The sequence below is a fragment of the Podarcis muralis genome, chromosome 4, assembly GCF_964188315.1.
Source record: "Podarcis muralis chromosome 4, rPodMur119.hap1.1, whole genome shotgun sequence".
NCBI lineage: Eukaryota > Metazoa > Chordata > Lepidosauria > Squamata > Lacertidae > Podarcis > Podarcis muralis.
Genome location: NC_135658.1, coordinates 79,709,571 through 79,733,019, shown reverse-complemented (window position 1 = coordinate 79,733,019; position 23,449 = coordinate 79,709,571). Strand labels below are relative to the sequence as shown.

Below are 23,449 nucleotides of genomic sequence, written 5' to 3'. Positions count from 1 at the left end.
TCCTCCCCCCCCCAAAAAATTGTTCTTCATTCATGTTTTGTTATATTCTTATGATAAACTGTTCAGAACATGAATTCTTTAGCAAAAAAATTTCAACAGGCTTATACAATCCATTTTTCCTAATGTCTTCTTTGGCCATTAGTGATTGTCCCCTATGACATCATTGAGAGTTTGACAAGGTCTGAACCCTGCCCTTACCTCTGTTCTGACCAGTTCACACCAGAAGGCAGGATGGTGGGTACAGCACCTTGGAGAACTCCAATTGAACAACTCCTTCATACGAAGCTGAACTGAGTTTTCAGGATGAGGCCCTCCCTCCAGCCTGCCCCTTCTCCACTCCCCTTTCATAGAAATGTGAAATCTTAAAGGACCAAGTCCCTGGCTTAAAGGGATGTGCTTTTTCTTTCTATGGCTTCCCATCTGGTGCAATCTCTGCAAGACTGTCGGAAGCCAGAGTCAGAAGTAGGTCAGCAATAAAAAACACCAGTGTCAGTGAAGTTAACTATTCAAAGAAACCAAAACAGCACAGGCCTAGGGATCACAACAACTCTTCCCAGTAGGTCTTGCCCCAATGAGACAGTTGCGAGGACTGAAGGTCCCTGCCTCTCCTGGTTCCTTCCCCAGCAGCCTAAGGCTCCTTCGCCTTGTGCCTCATTCTGGGAAACCAGCGGGAAAAGGAGCTGGTCACAGCAGAAATGGGAGAGCCTGGCTTCCTTACCAGCCTGACTTATTGCTGCCTCTTGGCCCCCTTCCACTCCAGACTCCACTTCTGCCTCTGATTCTGGACTGCTCTCTGCCCCAGCCTCTTCCTGCTCACTAAACCCAGCCTCTGAATCTTGGGTTTGAGGCTGGAGCCATTACAGCTTCCTTTTAAAAAAACACCATTTAAAATAAATTGAATATAAAGTCTTAACAACTCTTTCCTTAACAAGTCCTACTAATTCCATACATCCAAAATAATAATGCGTAGAATCATGTATACTTCTGTACATATGTATTTTAGAAGATTTCAGATAAAGGCCTTCTACCTTTTCTCTTCATATTAGGGTTCGCCATCCATACTTTATGGTTTTCATAATCTTTTGTAATCTGCCATGGCAGGAGTTTGCATCCCCGCCCCCAAGAAAGGCAGCATATAAATCTTTTGAATAAATAAATGTGTTACACTCCCCAAGTAAGCAGGGCTTCATAGCCAATCCCTCTTTCTAGAAGCGGTGCTGCAACTATTTGTCGCATAGCTTCAAAACTTGGAAGAACTTCACAAGTGGCCCCTCAGCTTTGCAGTTTGCAGAGAATACCCAAATATGCGCAAGCCCTGGCAGTCTCCTGAAATAGCTCCTTGGATTACAGTGCACATGATTAGGGAAATATGCTCAATATGTATTCAGAGAGCTGATGTGTCAGTGTGCATGCCTTTTCTTTTCTTTTTAGAGTAATATGAGGACAAAATATAAAACTCGCCGTTTAGAGTAACAGATTTGAATTGTGTGGGTTTGCCTTTATTGCTCCAGGGGTAAGGGACTTACTGAAGGCTATTAAAGGCAGGATTTTGACAGCTCACTCCTATGTGTCATCTAAGTATCACTCAGGAGAAGATAGGCAAAGACTTTTTTTGGGGGGTGGGGGCGTTAAGATTTTGACAGCTATTAGAGAATGAAGGATCAACTGATGCCAAGAGACGGGGCTAGCCAGTTCAGTGTATGACTCATGTCTATGCAGAAGTACAGACTGAACTAAAATGACACATTCTTTTTTCCACAGTGTGCTGGAGAAGAGAATTGGGTGGACAATCGGACTATTTATGTTGGGCATCGTGAACCCCCTGCAGGCACTGAAGCGTACATTCCACAGAGGTATCCGGATAACAGAATAGTCTCCTCAAAGGTAGAGTGTGCGTTTGCATAATTTGCCTAATGATTTTGACTCTGCTCTGTCAGCTTCCTTTTTCTTTTTTCCACCAACAATTTTATTTTTTGCTTCCTGAGCTACCTTTGTTTACCACCAGCAGCTGATTGGAAAGGAATATAATAAAAAGTAGATGTTGCTTCCCACCATTAAAATTTGCTTGTAGTCAAATTGTCACTAGCCTGTGCTCTTAAAAGACGGTGCTGATCTGTTCTTATGATACACAGTCATAACAGACATTTTTCAGAAATATCTAGCAGGGCAGTTTCCAGAGGACCAGAAGAACAATTTGCCGCTGGGCTGCTTTACCTGCGGCAAGTTGTAATTATCGCTGCGTGAACAGCTGAATGACAAACAACACCTTCCAGTCTCTTCCCTTCCTATCATAATCACGGCATTCTTAACCCAGTGTCAGGACGCTGTGGGGGCAGGCCTGCAGGCAGTCAGTGGGAAGTGCTGGGTGGCTTCAAATCAGTTAATTAAATCAAACAAGTCAGGATTGGGTACATCGTCAGGTCAGGCAGAAGTCAATGTCCAGAGCAGCAAAAAGAAACCAAATGGATGAGAGGTGGGTGGGTGCGGTCAAAGGGTCAAGCAAAAGTTGGGAATCCAGAGAAAGGAAAAGGAAGCAAGGGAAGGCACAGGAATGTGCATGTCTGATCTGTGATGAGTCACCTCTGGCAGGGTCCTAGATCCCTCCCACCTCCTGTCCAAAGGTTGGAACGTGCTAACTAGGCTTTGGGAAGGAGGTGAGAGGAATCTAGGACCTCATGCCTTCTTCCCAAATCCCAGTGCCTCACTTACCTTGCTTTGGGAAGGCAACAGCACCACAAAGGCTGATCACCAGATGTTGTTGAGGGCCAACAAAAAAGGCCTTGAGGACACGCATTGGACTACCCTATGCGAACACTGCCAGTTGAACCCATAAGAAGAATAGTCTTCCATGTTACAATTCATTGTTAATTTATCATTCTATCTGCATTTCCTATTAGCTATATTTAAAAGGACACTTTGCTTTACGGGCCGTTCTCTGTATGTGTCAGAAGAGCTGTCTGATTGTGTTACTGACTTAATATTTAGCGTAAATGTCACCTGCAGGTCGTATTGGAGCTCACTTGCTCAGAGGCATGTCAGTGATGGCTAGCCAGCTGCAGATGGAATATTAATAATAGCTTTCTGGAATTTTGTTGCTAGCATTTGTGTGATATTGACAGATGTCACCCCCATTGTGAATTTTATCACTTAAGCTGGTAGTTTCAAGTAGAGACATCTACTGCTGATGGAAGGCAAGCATGAGTAGGAGGTATAGCAGGAATTGAGGATCATGGGAAGGAAATATATTATCACTCAGGACCAATATGAGAAGAGAAGTCATTGTCCTATTCCTCTAGAATTAGACCTGACAAGAGGAGGACTAGCATGAAGTTCAGCAGATAGTTTTCCTTGATCCAGGCCTGGGTCTGCTGGAAAGCTCCCAATCTCATAGGTAACCATTTCTAGAAAGAGTCACAGGTGAATTCCCCTTTAATTTCCAGCAGATTTTCTCAGTCTTCTCCAACAAGATGGCAACTACACCTGTGAGCCATTCAACCATGTAAAAAATTATGAAATTATGAAATTCCCTACTCCAAACAGATGTTCCTCCCCCAGCCCAGGGCATCTGTTATTTCCTTCTGGGTCCCATGCTCATTTGTGGTGTTAATTCTTGGTACATCGTTTGCTGCTGGAGTAGACCATCCAAGTATGGCGTTCGTTCTTCTACACCTTCCAAAGTTGCTCCATGAATTCCTTCTAACACTCTGCCCCTGTTCCTCAAGTAACTGTCAAATTCAAAAAGGTGAAGTTCATCCCTTCTGAAAAGCTGGGATTTGATATGTCAGTCTGCTTAATAATGCCAACCGCTTGCCTCAAGTTATGCAATTTACTTAAATTCATAATAATACTACTTTGCAGATAGGTTTTGTGTTTACTTAAAGCAGTTAAGTTTATATATGCCATTGATCCAGGCAAAGTTAACTCTGCCGAAGTTCTGTGTAAATCAAGATTTAAGATGGATTAACTTTCTCAGAACTGGGATCTATATATAATTGATTCCCCCGCCCTTTTAAAGCCATTAGTTCCTAATGTATACCATTTGATAAATTTGAAAGCACAGCATGTCATCAACAGTCCATTTCTGCCTCTCTTTTTCTTTTAGTACACTTTTTGGAACTTTGTCCCAAAGAATTTATTTGAGCAGTTCCGAAGAATAGCTAACTTTTATTTTCTCATCATTTTTCTTGTACAGGTAAGATATACACATTTCTTTCTTTAGTTCTTTCACTTAAAACAGGATATACATATTTGATATGGATGTCTAAAATTAAATATTTTGAGTCTTCAGCTATGGTTTTTTTAAATAGGGATAGAAAGGGAATTTGTCATGAAGTGTTTTTGTCTTTACAATAACTTACATGTTTTATGTTATGAACCACCCTGAGACTTTCAGGTGTAGGGCAGTATACTACTACTACTACTAGTAGTAGTAATATCACCCTGCCTTTCAGGAATGTACACCCCATTAAACTTAGGCCATATCCTCAATATGCATTTAAAGCGCTATTATACCACTTTAACAGTCATGGCTTCCTGCCAAAAACCCTGGGAACTGTAGTTAAGAGTGCTGAGATTTGTTAGACTCTCACAAACTATTCCCCTCACTACAGTTTCCTGGGTGGTTTAACAGCCAGGGAACTCTGGGAATGGAGCTCTGTGAAGAGGATAGGGAGGGTCTCTTAACAGCTCTTAACTACAGTTCCCAGGATTCTTTGGGGGAAGCTATGACTGTTAAAAGAGGTATAATAGCGCTTAAAATATATGGTGTGGATGTGGGCTTAGCTATACATAGGTGAAATTAGAAAATGATAGGGGGGAGGGAACCATGTTACCTAATCAATGCAACGTACAATGGACTATGCAACAAGTAAGATACTTTCCCAAGAGGCTAAATGGTATTCCACTGCAAGTGGAAAATTGAATACTTAACATTCCCCTTTCCTGGTACTTTATATGGTTCTGCTTAAGCTGTGTTGGTATTCTTCGTGTTGCTGTGGCTCAAGGTCACTTTATACGCTGCTGTGTGTACAGCAAACATATGTTTGCAAACAGTTGAATCGTGCAGGCTTATTGGAGGTCTGTGATTAATTTCAGATTCCTGTCGAGTGTACACTCAGTGGTAAGCCAGATTTGCCTCTGCATAATAAGTGCAGTAGCCGCTACTACCGTGCTTTCTGATAAGTTAATTAAATTGAATTAGTCAACGTGGCCAAACTCTTCTAAGATGTTATGGAAGTGATGTGTAAATCACTGGTTATCATCTTAATGTTCAGATGGTTCAGTTTTAATGATTGCCGAGTGCTTTATCAAAGGCTGCTAATAAAAACGTTTTAAGACCATTTTTTGAAAAACAACAATGCTGTTCTTTAGAAAATGTATGCTAATTCTTTTTTCCTCCTAGTTAATTATTGACACACCAACTAGCCCAGTGACAAGTGGGCTTCCACTTTTCTTTGTCATCACTGTAACAGCTATTAAACAGGTAAGAGCATTGTCTGTTATAAGTGAAGATAGTATAAATTCTGCATGGTTTTTTTTTTTTTAAATTTTTTTTATTCATTTCCTGAGATATTGTTTTTCTGGATATCAGAAGTGTGAGTGCAACCCCAACCATGCAACCATCAACAGTATGATAATTTTGAACCTGATACACCATGGGTAGGCAAACTAAGGCCTGGGGGCCGGATCCGGCCCAGTCGCCTTCTAAATCCGGCCCGTGGACGTTCCGGGAATCAGCGTGTTTTTACATGAGTAGAATGTGTGCTTTTATTTAAAATGCATCTCTGGGTTATTTGTGGGGCATAGGAATTTGTTCATTTTTCCCCTTCAAAATATAGTCCGGCCCCCCACAAGGTCTGAGGGACAGTGGACCAGCCCCCTGCTGAAAAAGTTTGCTGACCCCTGTGATACACCATTATGATCAGGAGCGGATGCAAATTGAGTTGGGGTCATGTCATTTTTTAAAAAAGACGTCAGCAAGCAATCACCATAATTTTCAAACTCCTGCTCTGTTCCCCACCTCCGCCTCTTCCCCACCTTACACTTTTGAAATTACAGTTTCTCCAACAATGTTGTACAAGTCTAATATAAATGATAAACGGTTACCTTTTTTGGGAATTATAAATATTTAATTGGCTATTTCATTTAGGGCTATGAAGATTGGCTTCGTCACAAAGCCGACAATGCAATGAACCAGTGTCCTGTTCATTTCATTCGACATGGCAAACTGGTTAGAAAGCAGAGCCGCAAACTCAGAGTGAGTCCCATTTATTATTCAATATATTTCTTGGATGGAGATTACTTGAGTTGGTGTGTCAGAAAGAGAGAGAGTTGGATACAACTCTCCATGATATATACACCATGAGTATAACTTTCTTGATTTCATAAATATTGTTTCTGCCTGCCTTTAAAAGAAAAATTAGTCCCATGTTTCAGGAGGGCTACGGTAGAACACAGCAGAGCCTTTTATGAACCAGGGTGAAGACTTTGCTTCAAAAAGAGAAGTAGTTATTTTGGGATCCTCATCTGTCACTAAAAATATGCAAAACAAAAAAAAAATCCTTCCAGTAGCACCTTAAAGACCAACTAAGTTAGTTCTTGGTATGAGCTTTCGTGTGCATGCACACTTCTTCAGATAGCTGAAGAAGGAATTTTTTTTGTTTTGACTATGGCAGACCAACACGGCTACCTATCTGTAACTAAAAATATGCAACAATGGTGGCGGGAGTTAGATGGCCCATAAGAGGGAAGCATCACTTGTGGCCTTTTAGTGGTTGATGTTAAGTACTGAGTACACAGCTGTATACCTTTAAAATTGGTTACTAAAAATCTAGCAGTGGCAGTGGGAAGATATTGCATGAGTGATAACCACCTTGGAAATGGCATCTCATGTAGGGTGCCACAACTGCTGTTGGCAAAGTTTTAGTCAGAGGTTAGTCCTTCTTTAAATGGGGGACGGACACTGAACAAATCTTAAGCTATCAAGCTTAATTGTATTAAGAAGTATAGGGTATTCCATATGTTAAAAAAATTACATCATGGAAGCCACTTCCACATAGGAATTGCTGCCTTTCATTTCTGTAATTCAGAAATTGTCAGGAAACCCAAAGCGGAAAACGACAGCAACCCTAAAATAGCTCATTGAGAACTGAGCATGCTCAGTGAGCATGGAATGCTAACTAACTGTTAGAGTGGGGAAAATGAAAAATAAGGGCTGAGCAGGGAATAAAATGCAGTTTTCTAGATGAGTGCATAGCTTGATGGCTCCTGAAACACTTGTTTTATTTTAGTTCTTGAAAGCACAGCATTCCCCTGTTGTTTCTCCTTAATATCTAGTATTTTGAGGTATACTGCGTCCAAACATGGGTGCTCTAGTTATTTGCCATGGGCTAGGAAAATAATTGATCACATCTTTGTAAATTATGTCATTTAAAATTCTTTGAAAGGTTATTTTGTTTGCCAAGTAGGTCAATGAGAAGGCTGTGCCAGATGATTCTGTCTCATTCCTCTGGAGAGAGAGAGAGGAGAGAGAGAGTTTTGCATATTATTTTACTCCAACAAGAACATGAAAAATGACTGTATTTGTGGTAGAAATGTGCTCACATTTTTCATCCTGCTCTAGTTTAAGCAGAGCTTAAACACACACACACACACACACCCGCATACAAGTGCCTTGTTCTGAAATAATGCAATAGGATAATTTTGGACATTTGGTTGTGTGTTTTTTTTAAAAAGCAACCTTTTCTTTTCTCTTTGCAGTCCTAAAAATGATAGTTTGTTGAAAGGTTACCTATGTTCATATAATCCACAGAAGGGTATACTAATTATGTTACAGCATGGATAACTTCTTATGCATTTGTAATTAATAGCTGTTGTTAACTCCCTTTTAACCTCTGCAGGTAGACTTGATAGGCATAGCCGTAGTAGGAGCTGGCAGTGAATGTTTACTTGGAAGCAAGTCTTACCGCATCAAAGAGCACTTACTCTCATACAAGATGTATGGGATTGCTGCCTCAATCCCTGAGGCACAGGCAACCGCAAGAAAGACAGGGACAACAGTGGATTTTCGTTTTTTAAGACACTTAGGATTGACAACTTAAAATTCTTTCTTAAACACTGACTGATTACACTCTTCTCTTCCAGGTTGGAGATATTGTAATGGTAAAAGAAGACGAAACATTCCCTTGTGACTTAATATTTTTGTCCAGTAGTCGGGCAGATGGAACATGTTTTGTTACGACAGCAAGTTTGGATGGTGAATCCAGTCATAAGGTGAACAGCATTTGATGAATGTCAATATAAGGGTTAAGATAGGCATTGAAGGCTTCTTCACTAAATGATGTACATATGACTATTAGAGTGAATAGCTTAAACTCGTTATCCTTATACAGTTGTACCTTGGATCTCAAACGCCTGAACAAATTGGCTCCCGAACGATCGAAATCCGGAAGTGAGTGATTCGGTTTTCGAACGATTTTCGGAAGCAGAATGTCCAACGCGGCTTCCAATTGGCTGCAGGAGCTTCCTGCAGCCAATCAGAAGCCACACTTTGGTTTTCGAACGTTTTGGAAGTCTAACAGACTTTTGGAACGGATTCTGTTTGACTTCCAAGGTACGACTAGTGAATTTTATTTTGTAGGGTTGTAGACTTTGTCATTGTAAAAGAATATAAAACATTCCCCTGTGGCTTTACAGTTTTGTCAAGGGCAGATAGAACATATTCTGTTAATAAATGAAACAATCACATTTGGGAACACACTTGAAAAATTGGTTTGCTCCTGTTTGTAAATATGGGCTGGTGCAACAGTTCAAAACTTGGCAGGCATGGTAATTGTACTTTTCTATTAATATTTGACTCACTTTGCAATGTGCTATGGAAACCTCATAATGATTTAGAATTGCAGAATTTTACAATAGTTGACTATTGCACTCATGACAGAAGTTGGTTTGGGTCTCCCCCTCTATTTTCAAAATTATCACTTCAGTTTCATAAACACCTTGACTTGATACTGAACTACACTTTCTTGTCCATTCTAGACGTATTATGCTGTCCAAGATACAAAAGCCTTTCAAAGCGAACAGGATATCGACACATTGCATGCTACCATTGAATGTGAACAACCTCAGCCTGATCTTTATAAGTAAGAACATGTGGTAATTATTTTCCTGAATTGTCAGTTGTCCCATAATTATGTATACTGTGTTATTTATATGCTGTTAGCCGCTCTGAGCCCGGGGAGGACGGGGCACAAAGAAAATTTGTTCTTGTTGTTATCTAAGCAGCATATTTAGTACAGTTGAGTTGGTTCCTGTCTCTTTCCTTCTCTTTGGAGAACTGTGTGTGTGTGTGTCTCCTGACTCCCAGCTAAGGCATAAAGAAAACACCTTAATTCTCACAGGTGAATGCGTGTCTATAACCGATAATTAGGTGAGAATGCTTTGAGTGACATTGTAATTGAGACAGATTGAGCAGAGGTGTGTAGAGGCAGGAACATCAACAACTACTTTTACCAGTTTTACCAGATGCCAGCCAGAGAAAGAAACAGGAAGTGCCTCAAAGAAAAAGTGACTGCTTGCAGGCTGGAGCTGCTGCTGTTGTATAGTTGCTGCTGTCTCTGATACTCCATTTGATCAGCAGCCGGGTGGGGTTTGGAATCAGCAGAATGGTTGTTGTTGTTGTTGTTTAAATAGTAATACAGTCATACCTCAGGTTGAAGTAGCTTCAGGATAAGTATTTTCGAGTTGCACACTGCGGCGACCCGGAAGTAACGGAGCGCATTACTTCCAGGTTTCGCTGCTCGCGCATGCGCAGACGGTCAAAATGACGTCACACACATGCACAGAAGCGGTGAATCGCGACCCGTGCAGATGTGGGTTGCGTTCGCTTCTGGATGCGAACAGGGCTCCGGAACGGATCCCGTTCACATCCAGAGGTACCACTAATATTTTTGAGCAAAAAGGGGGATACAGTGGTACCTCGGGTTACAAACATTTCAGGTTACAGACTCTGCTAACCCGGAAGTAATACCTCGGGTTAAGAACTTTACCTCAGAATGAGAACAGAAATTGCCCTGCGGCAGCGGAAGGCCCCATTAGCTAAAGTGGTATCTCAGATTAAGAACAGTTTCAGGTTAAGAACAGACCTCAAGAATGAATTAAGTTCTTAACCCAAGGTACCACTGTGTATAAAATTCATAATGAAGAAATATTCCCATATAAATTGCAGGTGTTAGGTTGAATCAGATCACAAGGCCTCAGCAATCTGAGGGGAAAACCCTACCAGGAAGCAGTCATAGGAACTCAGGCTTACCTTTCTCCTAGTATCTCTCACCAGAATCTTACTCCATTGTCCCTGCGTAATGTCAGTGCACCCTTAGAGATAATCGCCGTTCACCATCCTGAAATTTTGATTTTCAACATCTTGTCACAGTATGTGGAATTAGAAGTCAGGATATGGATACACTACTCCAAATGAAAGAAAACCCCTACTTTGACTGTAATCTTATAAACTGCTTTGAGGTTTTCTACAATCAAGCGGTATATAAATGCTATGAAGTAAACAAATATATGATGAAACGAGGGAAATAGGTTTTGGGTGAAAGGTCAGGTTCATTTATTGTGGTGTTCTGTTTTGCGTTTGCATTGAGGCATCCAGGGACCGCTAAGGATACAAGCTGTAGAAGTTTTGCATAGAAGGAGGGGTTGGAATGCAATGCGTTTCAAAGGTGCATTTGTGATTCATTTCCCTAGAGGCAATAGCTGAACTTATTTGCATGCAAGGCTGTACAATTACTGGAATACTCATCTCTGCATTCCTACAGGCATAATGATATTGAGGTATTTCCTAATCTGTTTTTCCTCTTGCAGATTTGTTGGTCGGATAAATGTTTACCATGAGAGAGATGAGCCTGTTGCAAGGTAGGACTTAAAACATGCAATGCCTGGGTTATTCAATCCTTACCATAAGCAAATACTATAGGACAACCTGCCAGGCAGTTTTTCCCCCTCCATCCTTAAAAAGTTTTAAAGACCTGATGGTGTTTGATTTTATCACTTAATTTGTGCTGCAATATATTGCCTCTTAAGAATATTTATCGGCGTCACCCAGAGAACTTTGGTATTGGGGTTGCATAGAAATATTGTTTTTAAAAAAACCAGTGCGTGCATGTGCACCTGTCAGGGCTAGTTAAATTCGGAATATATGCAACAAAACAAGTGAAACCGTGGCACGGTAGCAGAGAAGAGCAGATGCAAAGAACGGGCATGAAGACTATCCAGGAGCATTGAGTTTTCTTTGAGATGGTGGCTTCATTATCCTGAAAAAGCTGGGCCAAGAGCCTTTATGCCCACCTGTTTTTTCCTGCTCCCACACCTTTGTTCATCAGTATCAGGGAGCAGATCATCAGGGAATGAAAGGCACATAGTTGAACATGACACAGAAAGGACTTGATTATGTATGGCTGGGCACTGTGTATGGGGACAAAACTCTATGCGGCTTCCATTGAAGCTGCCAGTGGAGGAACGGATGCTGAAATTTTGGCAGCTAGATACAAAGTTAGATGATAGGATTGGTGAACACCCTTGTCTTGCTTTTACCAGAATGAAATTGTGGCTAATAATCTGCCCCCATCCTACTCCAACCCTCAAGTGCAACCAACCATAAAAATGAGTATACTCTAAGTGAGTCCTTTTTAAAAAGCCTTTAATGTGCTGTTCTTAGAATGCGCAGAAGTTCTTTTTTAGCTGGTTAACCGCACTACTTGAGTTTATAGAACATTTTGGTTTTTAAAGCACTGATGGTCTTAGATTAAAATCTTCTGCTAAGGTTGCCACTGCTTAAGTGCTGAAACGCTAAAGAAAGATTAATGCCATCCATAGTGAGTTCAAGTGGCATTTCCTTTTAATATTTTATGGGTTTATACGCTGGTTATAGTCTTTCTATTGATGTCATGCTGTTTTATTCTGCATTTGTATGCTTTTTTTTATGCCACCCTGAACAATTTTTATTAAGATACAGCTAATAAGGCTTGTACGTAAAAATAAGTATTTTTTTTAAAAGCCCTGACTTGAATCCTCGCATTTATGAGTAAAGCTCTTATCCTACTTTCCTGGAAAGGACTTTTTAATAAGAAGTTTTAGGTTTGTACCAATTGCATGACCTGCTTTTAGCACTGAAGAAAACATATAACTTCCGTACAGGTGAATCAGTCATCTGGAGGTGCCCGCCATTTCAGGAATGTGAACTTATTTTCTTTTCTAAACTTAACCTTATTTATCTTGTGTTTAAAACACTTCATTCTGCCACTTCAGACAGTTAATTAATATTTGCCACTTATTACCTTTGTAGGCCATTGGGATCTGAAAATGTGCTTCTTAGAGGAGCTACGTTGAAGAACACAGAGAAAATATTTGGTAAATTACTATAAAAGCAATAACAGTCCTAATTCAGAGATATAAATGAGGATATTTAAGTTTCAGCAGCATCTTCTGATGTCGTACAGAGGATATTCTGCAAAAAAAATAAGAAATGGGGGAAAACAACCCATTGAAAAGGACTGTTATCTGTTTTGATGGTGGTGATGATGGTTTAATTTCTATAACACTTAATATATTAATATATATTATATTTGGGGGCTGAAAATAGTGTTCTTGAAGTCAAATCAAATCATTCCTAAATAACCACTTAATTCTGCAAATACCGTATTTTTTGCTCTATAAGACTCACTTTTTCCCTCCTAAAAAGTAAGGGGAAATGTGTGTGCGTCTTATGGAGCGAATGTAGGCTGGGCAACTATCACAGAAGCCAGAACAGCAAGAGGGATTGCTGCTTTCACTGCGCAGTGATCCCTCTTACTGTTCTGGCTTCTGAGATTCAGAATATTTTTTCTTGTTTTCCTCCTCCAAAAACTAGGTGCGTCTTGTGGTCTGGTGCGTCTTATAGAGCAAAAAAATAGGGTATTCACTGCTTGCGGGGGTGCAGTTAGTGCCAGCACCGTCCGTTAAGAGTTTGGGTGTAATCTTCGATACCTCCCTCTCCATGGAGGCGCAGATTGCAGCTATAACAAAGGCGGCATTTTTTCATCTCCGCCAAGCTAAGCAGTTGGCTCCTTACCTCTCTCGCCCTGACCTAGCCACTGTGATCCACGCGACGGTCACCTCCAGACTGGATTATTGTAACTCGCTCTACGTGGGGCTGCCCTTGAGACTGACCCAGAAACTCCAGCGGGTGCAGAATGCCGCAGCGAGACTCCTTACGGGGTCTTCGCTGCGAGATCACATTCATCCGGTGCTATACCAGCTGCACTGGCTCCCGGTGGAGTACAGGATCAGGTTTAAGGTGCTGGTTTTAACCTTTAAAGCCCTATACGGCCTAGGACCCTCGTACCTACGGGACCGCCTCTCCTGGTATGCCCCACAGAGGAACTTACGGTCTTCAAATAAAAACATCTTGAAGGTCCCAGGCCACAGAGAGGTTAGGCTGGCCTCAACTAGAGCCAGAGCTTTTTCGACTGCGGCTCCAACCTGGTGGAATGCCCTGTCGCAAGAGACAAGGGCCCTGCAGGACTTGACATCTTTTCGCAGGGCCTGTAAGACAGAGCTGTTCCACCAGGCCTTTGGTCAGGGCGCAGCCTGACTTCCTCCTTTGGCAATCTCTACAAAGCTTTAGTCTATGGTTGCCATCAATTTGTATTTTAATTAATTTTTAGAATGTATTTATAATGTTGTACTGTTTTAGTGTTGTTAGCCGCCCTGAGCCCGGCTTCGGCTGGGGAGGGCGGGATATAAATAAAATTTATTATTATTATTATTATTATTGTTGTTGTTCTTTCCTTGCTTTTTAGTCTGTTGCCATTTTTCTGGGTTGTCTTTTCCCCAGATTTCGTCACACTGGCCATCTCATCAAATTGGGGGTTGTCATATAGTAATTATGGCGTTACATTATGTAGCCAATCCGATTTGGTAATATGATTATGGAGGGAAAACAGAGCTAGTAAGGGAAATGATTCCTGCATCAGCATTGCCCTCAGTCTGAACGGATGAACATTTTTTGTGCCCTTCCGGAAGAAATCTGCTAAAATGCTAGATGTGTTTTATTGCCCTAAAGCCCCCCTCCCTAAAAACTTGAACAAATATTATCCCACCACTTCCAGTTTCAGCTGCGCCCTACAGCTGAATGTATGCAGTTGTTAATGCATCCATTAACAGACTCACTAAATCAGGCCCACAGCTGTGTCTTCCTACACAATCCCATCCTTTTTAATAGAATGTGTAATTAGCTGCATTAGCTAGCGGTTGTGTGTAATATTACATAATATGCACATTCACCCACATCCATTTTTTTTTTTTAATGAAATAGTATTTCTGTTTGTTTCAGGTGTTGCTATCTACACAGGCATGGAAACAAAAATGGCATTGAACTACCAATCAAAATCTCAGAAACGATCTGCTGTGGAAAAGTAAAGCTATGAGTGCTTCTAATATGCATATATGTGTGGGCAAGATCAGTGGGAAGCAGGAGAGGAAAGGAAATGTCTGCATGATGTGAAGCAGCAAAAAACCCCTATCATTGTTTGTTTGTTTTGGAAATAACTAATCGTGCCGTAAGCCTGCTATGAAGGTTTTGTTCTGCTGTTGTTTGTTCGTACACATTGGGATACAGTCATCACTTGATTGCCAGTTTAGAACTGCTAGCTTTGAAAAAGTTCTGATCCGTGCTATTTTTCTCGAAAACGAGATGCCGGAACTCACCTTCCTTGTTCTCTTATAATGGCACGAAACTGAGAGGTGCCAGAACGCAGTTCCAGCGAGTTCTAGCTGGGGGGAAAAGCCCTGCTTCTGATGCCATTCTTTGTACTTGTCTTGTTCTTTCAGACAAGCATGAGTTTGTTTCATACATTATACCGGGAAATATTTGGGCTTATTTCTGAACCAGTCAAAATTGGATCCACTTCATATCCACCAATCCCCACAAACCCCTTCCCTTAAACCAGGGGTGCCCCAACTTTTTTCAAAGAGGGCCAGATTTGATGAAGTGAACCGACCTTTTTTTACGATTTTACCCCAAAGTTATTTTTTTTAAGGATTTAACCCCAATAAATAAACTGCCACAGGAGGGGCCAGATAAAACCGTCTGGGGGGCGGAATTAGGCCCCCCAAAAAGACTTTGGATTTGCCTGCCTTAAACCTTACTTAATAGGGTACTGGCACAGCCAATGGCAGCAACAAGCTATAGGGAGAAGAAAAGGAGGGGCATTCCGCTCTTGGGTGGTCTGCCATGCTGCAAAGTAGCACATGCCATTCTTCAAAGCCCCTAATATCCCAAAAAATGCAGTTTCCCCATAGGGCTCCTAGGTGCTGCATTGCAGCATACCAGTCTGTTAGAGAAGGGAGCAGGGAGGGAGAGTCCTTTCCCAGTGACTTACCATCTGCAAGGAAACTACCACTGCATCTGAGCTGGAGAAGAATTGGGGAAACAAAATGCTTGCTTCGTCTTCGTCACAGTCATGATTTCCCGTCACCGGAGTACAAGTTTGGTGGCACCTCTAACTATACTGGGTGATCAGTGCTTGCCATTAACCACATAGTGATTTATGCAAAATGCATGTAATATGACACAACTCTGAAAGGCCCACCAGTTCCTCCTTCACTGGTTTGCTTCTGGAAACAGCCAAATGCACAAATTTAAAACACCTTTCTGGATTGTTAGATCTGGACCGGGGAAATCAGATTATCATTCAGTCTTGCAGCATGTTGCATATTCATTTATGTACTTTCTGCGTAACCTCACCTGTAGGTTTGTTGTGAGAACGAAATAGTGGCAGTCCTATGTAAGAAACCACTCCCACGTTCCTGAGAAGAAAAGTGGGAGTGTGAATTCTTTGGAAATGCCTTTGCATGCACATGTTAGTACTGTTCAGACAAAGATAATGGTTTTGGTCATGGCAATTTCACAACTAGCCCTGTCATCCCAGAAGAATGAGCTAATCATAACTGGTGTTGAACCGAGGATGTAGTAAGTTTGGTTTATAGTGTGTAGCCTGAGGGATATTTGCACATTTGTCCACCTATCAAAACCAAAATAATACATGTGGGTCATGATTCATCAAAAGCACTGATAACCTTTGTAATATGCACTGTGCAATCCTTTATTCCCTGTTATGAATTGCAAATGCCTTTTCTGCAAAAGGTCTTTTGCTGCATTTGTTAGATGTGTCAAATTTACATGGAGGGTGGGGAAAGCTTAGACTAAATCAAAAGCATGCTAACATACATAAAAAAAATATATCTTTTTTTACTTATGCTAAAAACCTTTTCCTCTCATTTGTTTCAGATCCATGAATGTATTTCTTATTGTATACCTCTGTATTCTGATCAGTAAATCACTAATAAATACTGTCCTGAAATACGTGTGGCAAAGTGAGCAGTTTCGCGATGAGCCTTGGTATAATGAGAAAACAGAACTGGAACGGAAAAGGAATGTGGTATGTGAATAACTTGAGGTTTAATAAAAGATTTAAGGGTTTTGCGCAATAGTGTCACTACAGCTGATGATAAGGCTTCTGTCAGTAGAATGGGAAAAGAAGTGGTTTTCAGTTATTTCCCCCTCCCTCAGTGCCTCACTAAATTTGCTCTGAAGATTTCCCATACCTTCTGAGGAGGAGGGAGGAATTGCTGAAAATGGCTTTTCTCCCTGTTCCATTGATGGAAGCCTTACTGTCACCTATGTGGCAGTGCTGGATACAAATGGCATATGATGATGATGATGATGATGATGATGATGATGATGATGATAATGCAGTTTTGCTATATTTCTGCCCTTACATATCTCCAATAACTACATTGCTTGGTAATGCCTTCAAGAGTGTTCTTCCTTTGCAAATAATATGGAACATTCTTTGCTCCACCACCCTTCCAATCCTACAGGTTAATCTGAATAAAGAAGCTTTTTCTTTCTGTGTATCTTCTTTGGGGCTTCTGTTAGTTAAAAGCAAGTAGTGGCAAAGTGCATGTGAATTGGGCTGCTCAAAAAACCCAAAAGTTTTTTTAGCACATGAACAAGGAAAAATGAACTGGAAAGAAGGAAATGCTCAAACCAGTTTCCTGCTTGGGATGTTGTGGAAAACTAGTTTAAGAAACACAGAAGTCATGTCTGCAGCTCTGTGCAAAGGAACAGAAGGCCAGGCAAGGAGGAGAATGTGCTTGAACGTGTCAATTCTTCATGCACCAACAAGCTTCTTGCACCAACAACAAGTTTATTAGAGTAAGCCCATTATGGCTGCACTGGGCCTAAGCTAACTACTTGATTTTTATTCATGATACACCTACAGTTTAAAAATATGTATTTTAGAATATAAGCAATATAATAAACCTAAAGATTGTTTTTGCAGAGCAGATCAGTGAATATTTTGGATGAGGCAGAATTTTATGCTGGGATGAAAGAGAGGAAGTTAAGTTATATTCCTGCTTGGCAGGGGGTTGGACTCGATGGCCCTTGTGGTCTCTTCCAACTCTATGATTCTATGATTCTATATCTCAAATGTTTAACAGTGCAGTCATTAATAAGACTTATTCTGCAGTAAATGTACTTAGGATTGCAACCTAAGAGTGCAATCCTATGCATGTTTGATAGAAGTCGATCCAACTGCTTGATTGCACCTAAGATTCTTGCTGTTACTGTATATCCAAATAAATTCTTTGCTTTTTGTCCCCCCAACCCCAACCCCTCCGCCTTGGCAGTTTATTACAGCATTTACAGATTTCCTTGCCTTCATGGTTCTTTTCAACTACATCATTCCTGTATCCATGTACGTCACAGTAGAAATGCAGAAGTTTCTTGGTTCTTATTTCCTTACCTGGGATGAAGAAATGTTTGATGAAGAAACAGGTGAAGGGCCGCTGGTGAATACGTCTGACCTCAATGAAGAGTTGGGGCAGGTAACAAGTCACGTAGAATTTATCCTACAAATCTTGCAGCTGTTTCTGATATTTAGATTCCTGCGGATATTGAGAAGACCATTCTACTTGGAAATACCTCTTCCTGCATGGCCAGCTCTCTGTACAATGGGACAAGAAAAGGCAGTGTGTCATAGAATCACAGAACCGTAGAATTAGAAGGGACCCCAGAGGTCATCTCAACAAAAGCATCCGTGACAGATGACCACCCAACCTCTGCTTAAAAACCTCCAAGGAAGGAGAGTCCACAGCTTCCTGAGGGAGTTTGTTCCAATGCTGAGCAGCTCTTATTGTCAGAAAGTTATCCCTGATGTTTAGTCAGAATCTCCTTTCTTGTAACTTGAATCCATTGGATCGAGCCCTACTCTCTGGAGCAGGAAAAGACGAGCTTTCGCCATCTTCCATGTGACAGCCATCTGAAGATGGCTATTAGATCTCTCAAATTCTTCTTTCCCAGGCTAAGCATTCCCAACCTCCCTCGACTGTTCCTCATAAGGCATGGTTTCCAGACCCTTAGCTATCTTGGTCACCCTCCTCTGCACATTTTCCAGCTTGTCAATCTCCTTCTTAAGTGGTGGTGCCCAGAACTGGACGCATTTCAGTGTCATATGGATAATGCCGAGAACTGAATAAAGAGTAAAGAGTTCTGGTGAACCAGGTTAAGCCCATGGGCTGGAAGTTCCTATGCCTCACCTGGAAAAGACCAGTACTGCATGCTTTTTCAAGGACAGAGGACAAAAAAGTATCACATAAAACCTTCATCTATCAAAATATCTGACTTCCCCTGCCTTGCCCTCCAGCTCTGTTCTTCTTGTTTTAATTCTTAATTGTTCTATTTGTTTCTCTTCAGGTTGAATATGTCTTCACAGATAAAACAGGGACCTTAACAGAGAACAATATGGAGTTCATAGAATGCTGCATTGAGGGCCATGTGTATGTTCCTCATGTCATCTGTAATGGCCAAATTCTCCCAGATTCTGCTGGTATTGATATGATTGATTCTTCCCCAGGAGGAAGTGGCAAAGTACGAAGATTTTTATTATTATTATTAAATACCGAAAACATGACACTTGGAGGGGGGGAGGGCTCAGTTAAATAAAGTAGCTTTTTGTCAGGTAGGAATTTTGCTTTCAGAATCTTCCATCCCCCCCCCCCCCTTTGTTAATACAACATTCCTGCTTTGCTATAACTCAAGAACTGTTGCTCATAATATTTACAAATAATAGTTTGCAAAGCTGAAGGATACCCTTGCTCCAAACAAGCTAGCGAAGACAAAAACACTTGTGATTAAAGTGGCTTATAGCAATTTATCTAGTCAGTATGCTAAATCCTTTGCAATCCTTTTCTGTTCCAATGGTACCGTCTCAATAAAGTCACTGTTGTTCCAAGATGAACTGGCTTGAAACATAAATGAGAGTCCAGAGATAGGGAGGACTCTAGGGAGAACAACAGCATCCTGCATTGCTTAGGAGGGTCCCAGTTAGTCCGCAGAGGCCTTTAAAGCATCTCAGGTGATGCCAGAGTGTAGGATGGGCAACTTTCCTCCCACAAACAACCTTTAACTTGCCAAAAGAATTTAGTGTGTGAACTTAAATAATGCATGACAACCTAGTCTGTTCAGCTGCTACTGTTACATGTGCAAAGTATTAAATGTTGTTGCCAATTCCCTCGGAGTTGGAAATCTGTGTTAGCAGCATTCTTCTTGGGAGCCAGCGTGGTGTGGTGGTTAAGAGCGGTGGACTCGTAATCTGGTGAACCTGGTTCGATTCCCCGCTCCTCCGCATGCAGCTGCTGGGTGACCTTGGGCTACTCACACTTCTCTGAAATCTCTCAGCCTCACTCACCTCACAGAGTGCTTGTTGTGGGGGAGGAAGAGAAAGGAGAATGTTAGCTGCTTTGAGACTCCTTAAGAAGAGTGAAAGGCAGGATATCAAGTCCAAACGCCTCTTCTTCTTCTTTATTAGGACAGAGAAGAACTCTTTTTCCGTGCTCTGTGCCTTTGTCACACCGTTCAAGTGAAGGAAGATGACAACGTGGATGGGTTGAAGAAAGCACAGCTGTCGGGGAGGTCTGCCGTGTATATTTCATCGTCCCCTGATGAAGTTGCTTTAGTGGAAGGGATTCAGAGGTATGGACCATAATGCCTTTTTTCCAGCTTGTGTGAGAGCTGAGACTCGTTTCCTTTGATAGTAACTCCAAAGGCAGCCGTTGGGGAGAAATATCTTTGTGAAGGTGTCCCTGAAGTGATAGACATGCTGAGGGTAAAATGAACGTGAGGAGGACACAGGAAATGGAGAGAGGGGGAGAGGTCAGGCCTTGCTGCGTGGGAGGTGTTGTTTGAATGTCTCTTTTGAAAAATAAACTTTTCTTCTGCTTTCTCAAACCTGCTTACTGTTCCTGGAGAGAACTTGTGTGGCTCAGAGCTGGTAGAACTGTTAACATTAGTAGAAGGGGGAGGCATGCAGGGTGGCTGGGGCAGTGGAGAGAGAATGGACAAGAAACAGAAAGGTAGAATTTCATTACAAGGTACACAGCACAACAGCTGTACAACTTTACAGGCTATATGTGTAATGGGACACTAAGGACTACTCTGCTATTCCTGCCAGCACAATATTAGAGCAGGTGTTCAAAGTGAGGGAGTGTTTTGCCTTTAAGAGCTTTGAAGCAGGTATGTTTTGCAATGGGAGCATCTTGGATGGGAGCAGGGATGATAACGTATCATGTGGGGATAATCTACTTGTTATGAAGCAGGCTCTAATCAGGTCCAGGTGTCTGTAGGTCTAGGTACTTCTGTGCCCATATCTTTTGGGGAGGAAAAGATTAATACCATCCTCATCGTATACTTACTTGATTCTTGTCATTTGGGTGTGGTGAACATGCCACAGATGAGGTACTTAGGTGTGTCTGTATGTCCATGCAAGAGTACAGGGGGAGCCAAAAGTAAAGTGTTTTTGAAAAGTGGTGGAAAGTAATGGTCCTGAACTGTGGGAGCAGCTTATGTGGTTGGATTGTTCTCAAAACATTGAAATGAGAAACAAAACCACAGAGAAATCTTGAGCAAATAATAACTTTTGTGATCTGTAAATGAAATTTAGAGAAGTTTGTTTCTAGTAATACACAAGCCGCCACACAGTTCAGTCTACTGTAAACTCGGTGGCATACAGTGAGTTGTTGTAACTTCTGATGTGTATCTACGGTTGAATTTCAGGCTTGGTTACACCTATTTAAGACTGAAGGACAATTTTATGGAAATCTTGAATCGAGAAAATGATATTGAAAGGTAAGTTGTGCACTGTTGTCCTGTACATAAGTATGTTTTGTCTTTAATGGCCTTTTAAAAAGTTAACTTTGAGAAAAACACTTTGCTTCGTTGATTGTATGGTTTATTACGGGGGTGATTTGCAAGTCTGTCAGTTTGGATTTTGAGCCAAGGGTATGGAGTTTAATGAAACGCTTTGTTTATCTCACAGGGACCATGGATTTACATCTGTTTTACTCCGTGTGTGTGTATATATAAAAAATTACGTTATTACAACATGTCCTTGTTTTCCCCCCTTTAGGTTTGAACTATTGGAAATCCTTAGTTTTGATTCTGTAAGGAGACGAATGAGTGTGATAGTTAAATCGGCAAAAGGTACTTAAAGAAAAGAAAAAAGTATAGTCCCTAAGCTCTTGGGAACTTGGTTTAACTCTGAAATCTATTACTTATTTATTAAATTTATATACTGCCTTCATCCAAAGATCACAGGGTGCTTTATCACATAAAAATACAAAATGAAAACACAAAATACCTATCATAAGGACAACAACAAATACCACCCCCCTCCCACAAACACATTTAAAAGGCCATAGACTGTTTAATCAGCCAAAGGCCTGGTTACAGAGGAACGTTTTAGCTCCTCACATAAAGATATGTAGCGAAGGCACTAGGCAAACCTCCCTGGGGAGAGCATTCCACAAACGGGGAGCCCCTGCCAAAAAGGCCCCGTTCTCACCCTCCAGACCTATTGTGGAAGGGAGTACATGAAGAAGGGCCTCAGATTATCACAGATCTTTTGCTCTTTAGCCTGTCTTGATTTTTGCCATTTTCTACTATTCCATCATATTTTCGAATACAGTCGTACCTTGGAAGTCGAACGGAATCCTTTCCGGAAGTCCGTTCGACTTCCAAAACATTGAGAAATCAAAGCATGGCTTCTGATTGGCTGCAGGAAGCTCCTGCAGCCAATCGGAAGCCACAGAAGCCCCGTCGGACGTTCGGCTTCCAAAAATAATTCACAAACTGGAATAGTCACTTCTGGGTTTGTGGCATTCGGGAGCCAAAACTAAGCTGTTGGAAAACCAAGGTATGACTGTAGTATGCTTGTAATTTTGACTCTGTTTAATTTGAGTCCATTTAATATAGAGTGTGATAATTTCAAAAAGCTGTTTCATAAGAAGACTTTTTTTATATTTTGGTGTCAAGGGTTCTGAACTATAGGCCCAAAGGGAAGGGATCATGAGAGTCGTTGAGTGCAAAGATACCAAAGAGTGATCAGTTCTAGATCTTTATTAAAGAAAGGCATAGACTTACAGCAAAGTAGCCTGCCAGGTCTTCTAGCCTTTGCAGACCCGGGGCAGACAAGCCACCTCCTTGCTGCATTGTCTGTTCTGCGTCTGCAGAGGCTAGGAGACCTGCCAGGCTACTTTGCTGTAAGTCTTTTAATAATACTAGAGCTAATCACTCTGGTGTTTTTGACATCCTTCTTTGATATCCCTGTACCCAGCCACTCCCCCGTGCTATCCTTTGAACCTGTGGTTCAGAACAGCAAGGGCTTTATCTGAATTTAACCCACTTTTAAAATTTTGTTTTGCTTACATTTCCAGGAGAAATATTTCTATTTTGTAAAGGAGCAGATTCGTCTATTTTCCCCAGAGTTGCAGAAGGCAAAATAGACCAGATTAGATCAAGAGTTGAGCGCAATGCAGTGGTAAGATCCAGCATTTGGCAGTTATTATGTGCAAATTGTGTGCATTCAAGGCAGAAAGCTGCAAAAGTCAGATTGTAAGGGCAAACTTGCCTAAATAAGGGAATGATGGCAAAGTGTAGATGAGGAAGTCATCGTTGTGTTGACTTCCATTCTCCTTCAGTGCACTTTTTGTGACAGGCCACACACACAGCATAAATCTTTAGAGATACTCAAGAATCTTGTAGTTCTGCTTGTCAAATATGGGTTTTTGATGGAAGCTATAGCTGGTTTGCCCACCTCTATCAACAGTATTTTCTTTCTTTTCCCAAAACTGTAGAGAAGTTGGGTTTCCAGCTTTCTCATAGCCTTCTCCAGAGGCAACGTTCAAGTTAACCAAATTGTTGCCTTGCTCAAGGCAAGCGATAAACTTGCATTCTTACCTCAAGTCAATTAAACCACTACACGAGGCAGAAACCTAAATTACAACCTGCAGAACTGAAAATTTCCAGAAGACGTTCAATGAACACGTCTCTGTGCTTTTAAAATAA

The 23,449-nt window shown here is 41.3% G+C and overlaps 1 protein-coding gene across 6 annotated transcripts in view; it reads left to right on the top strand.

The window, feature by feature from the left end:
• ATP11A (ATPase phospholipid transporting 11A) overlaps positions 1–23,449 on the top strand; it is a 107,204-nt gene that overhangs the window by 50,885 nt on the left and 32,870 nt on the right. For all 6 annotated transcript variants that reach the window (XM_028728106.2, XM_028728107.2, XM_028728108.2 and 3 more), the window contains exons 2-17: positions 1,762–1,884; positions 4,103–4,192; positions 5,402–5,482; positions 6,149–6,256; positions 8,143–8,271; positions 9,037–9,140; positions 10,867–10,917; positions 12,347–12,411; positions 14,375–14,456; positions 16,331–16,481; positions 17,737–17,934; positions 18,803–18,976; positions 19,917–20,080; positions 21,161–21,232; positions 21,513–21,586; positions 22,819–22,922. In XM_028728106.2, the coding sequence (XP_028583939.2) occupies positions 1,762–1,884; positions 4,103–4,192; positions 5,402–5,482; positions 6,149–6,256; positions 8,143–8,271; positions 9,037–9,140; positions 10,867–10,917; positions 12,347–12,411; positions 14,375–14,456; positions 16,331–16,481; positions 17,737–17,934; positions 18,803–18,976; positions 19,917–20,080; positions 21,161–21,232; positions 21,513–21,586; positions 22,819–22,922 (1,770 nt within the window). The remainder of the gene's footprint in view (positions 1–1,761; positions 1,885–4,102; positions 4,193–5,401; positions 5,483–6,148; positions 6,257–8,142; positions 8,272–9,036; positions 9,141–10,866; positions 10,918–12,346; positions 12,412–14,374; positions 14,457–16,330; positions 16,482–17,736; positions 17,935–18,802; positions 18,977–19,916; positions 20,081–21,160; positions 21,233–21,512; positions 21,587–22,818; positions 22,923–23,449) is intronic.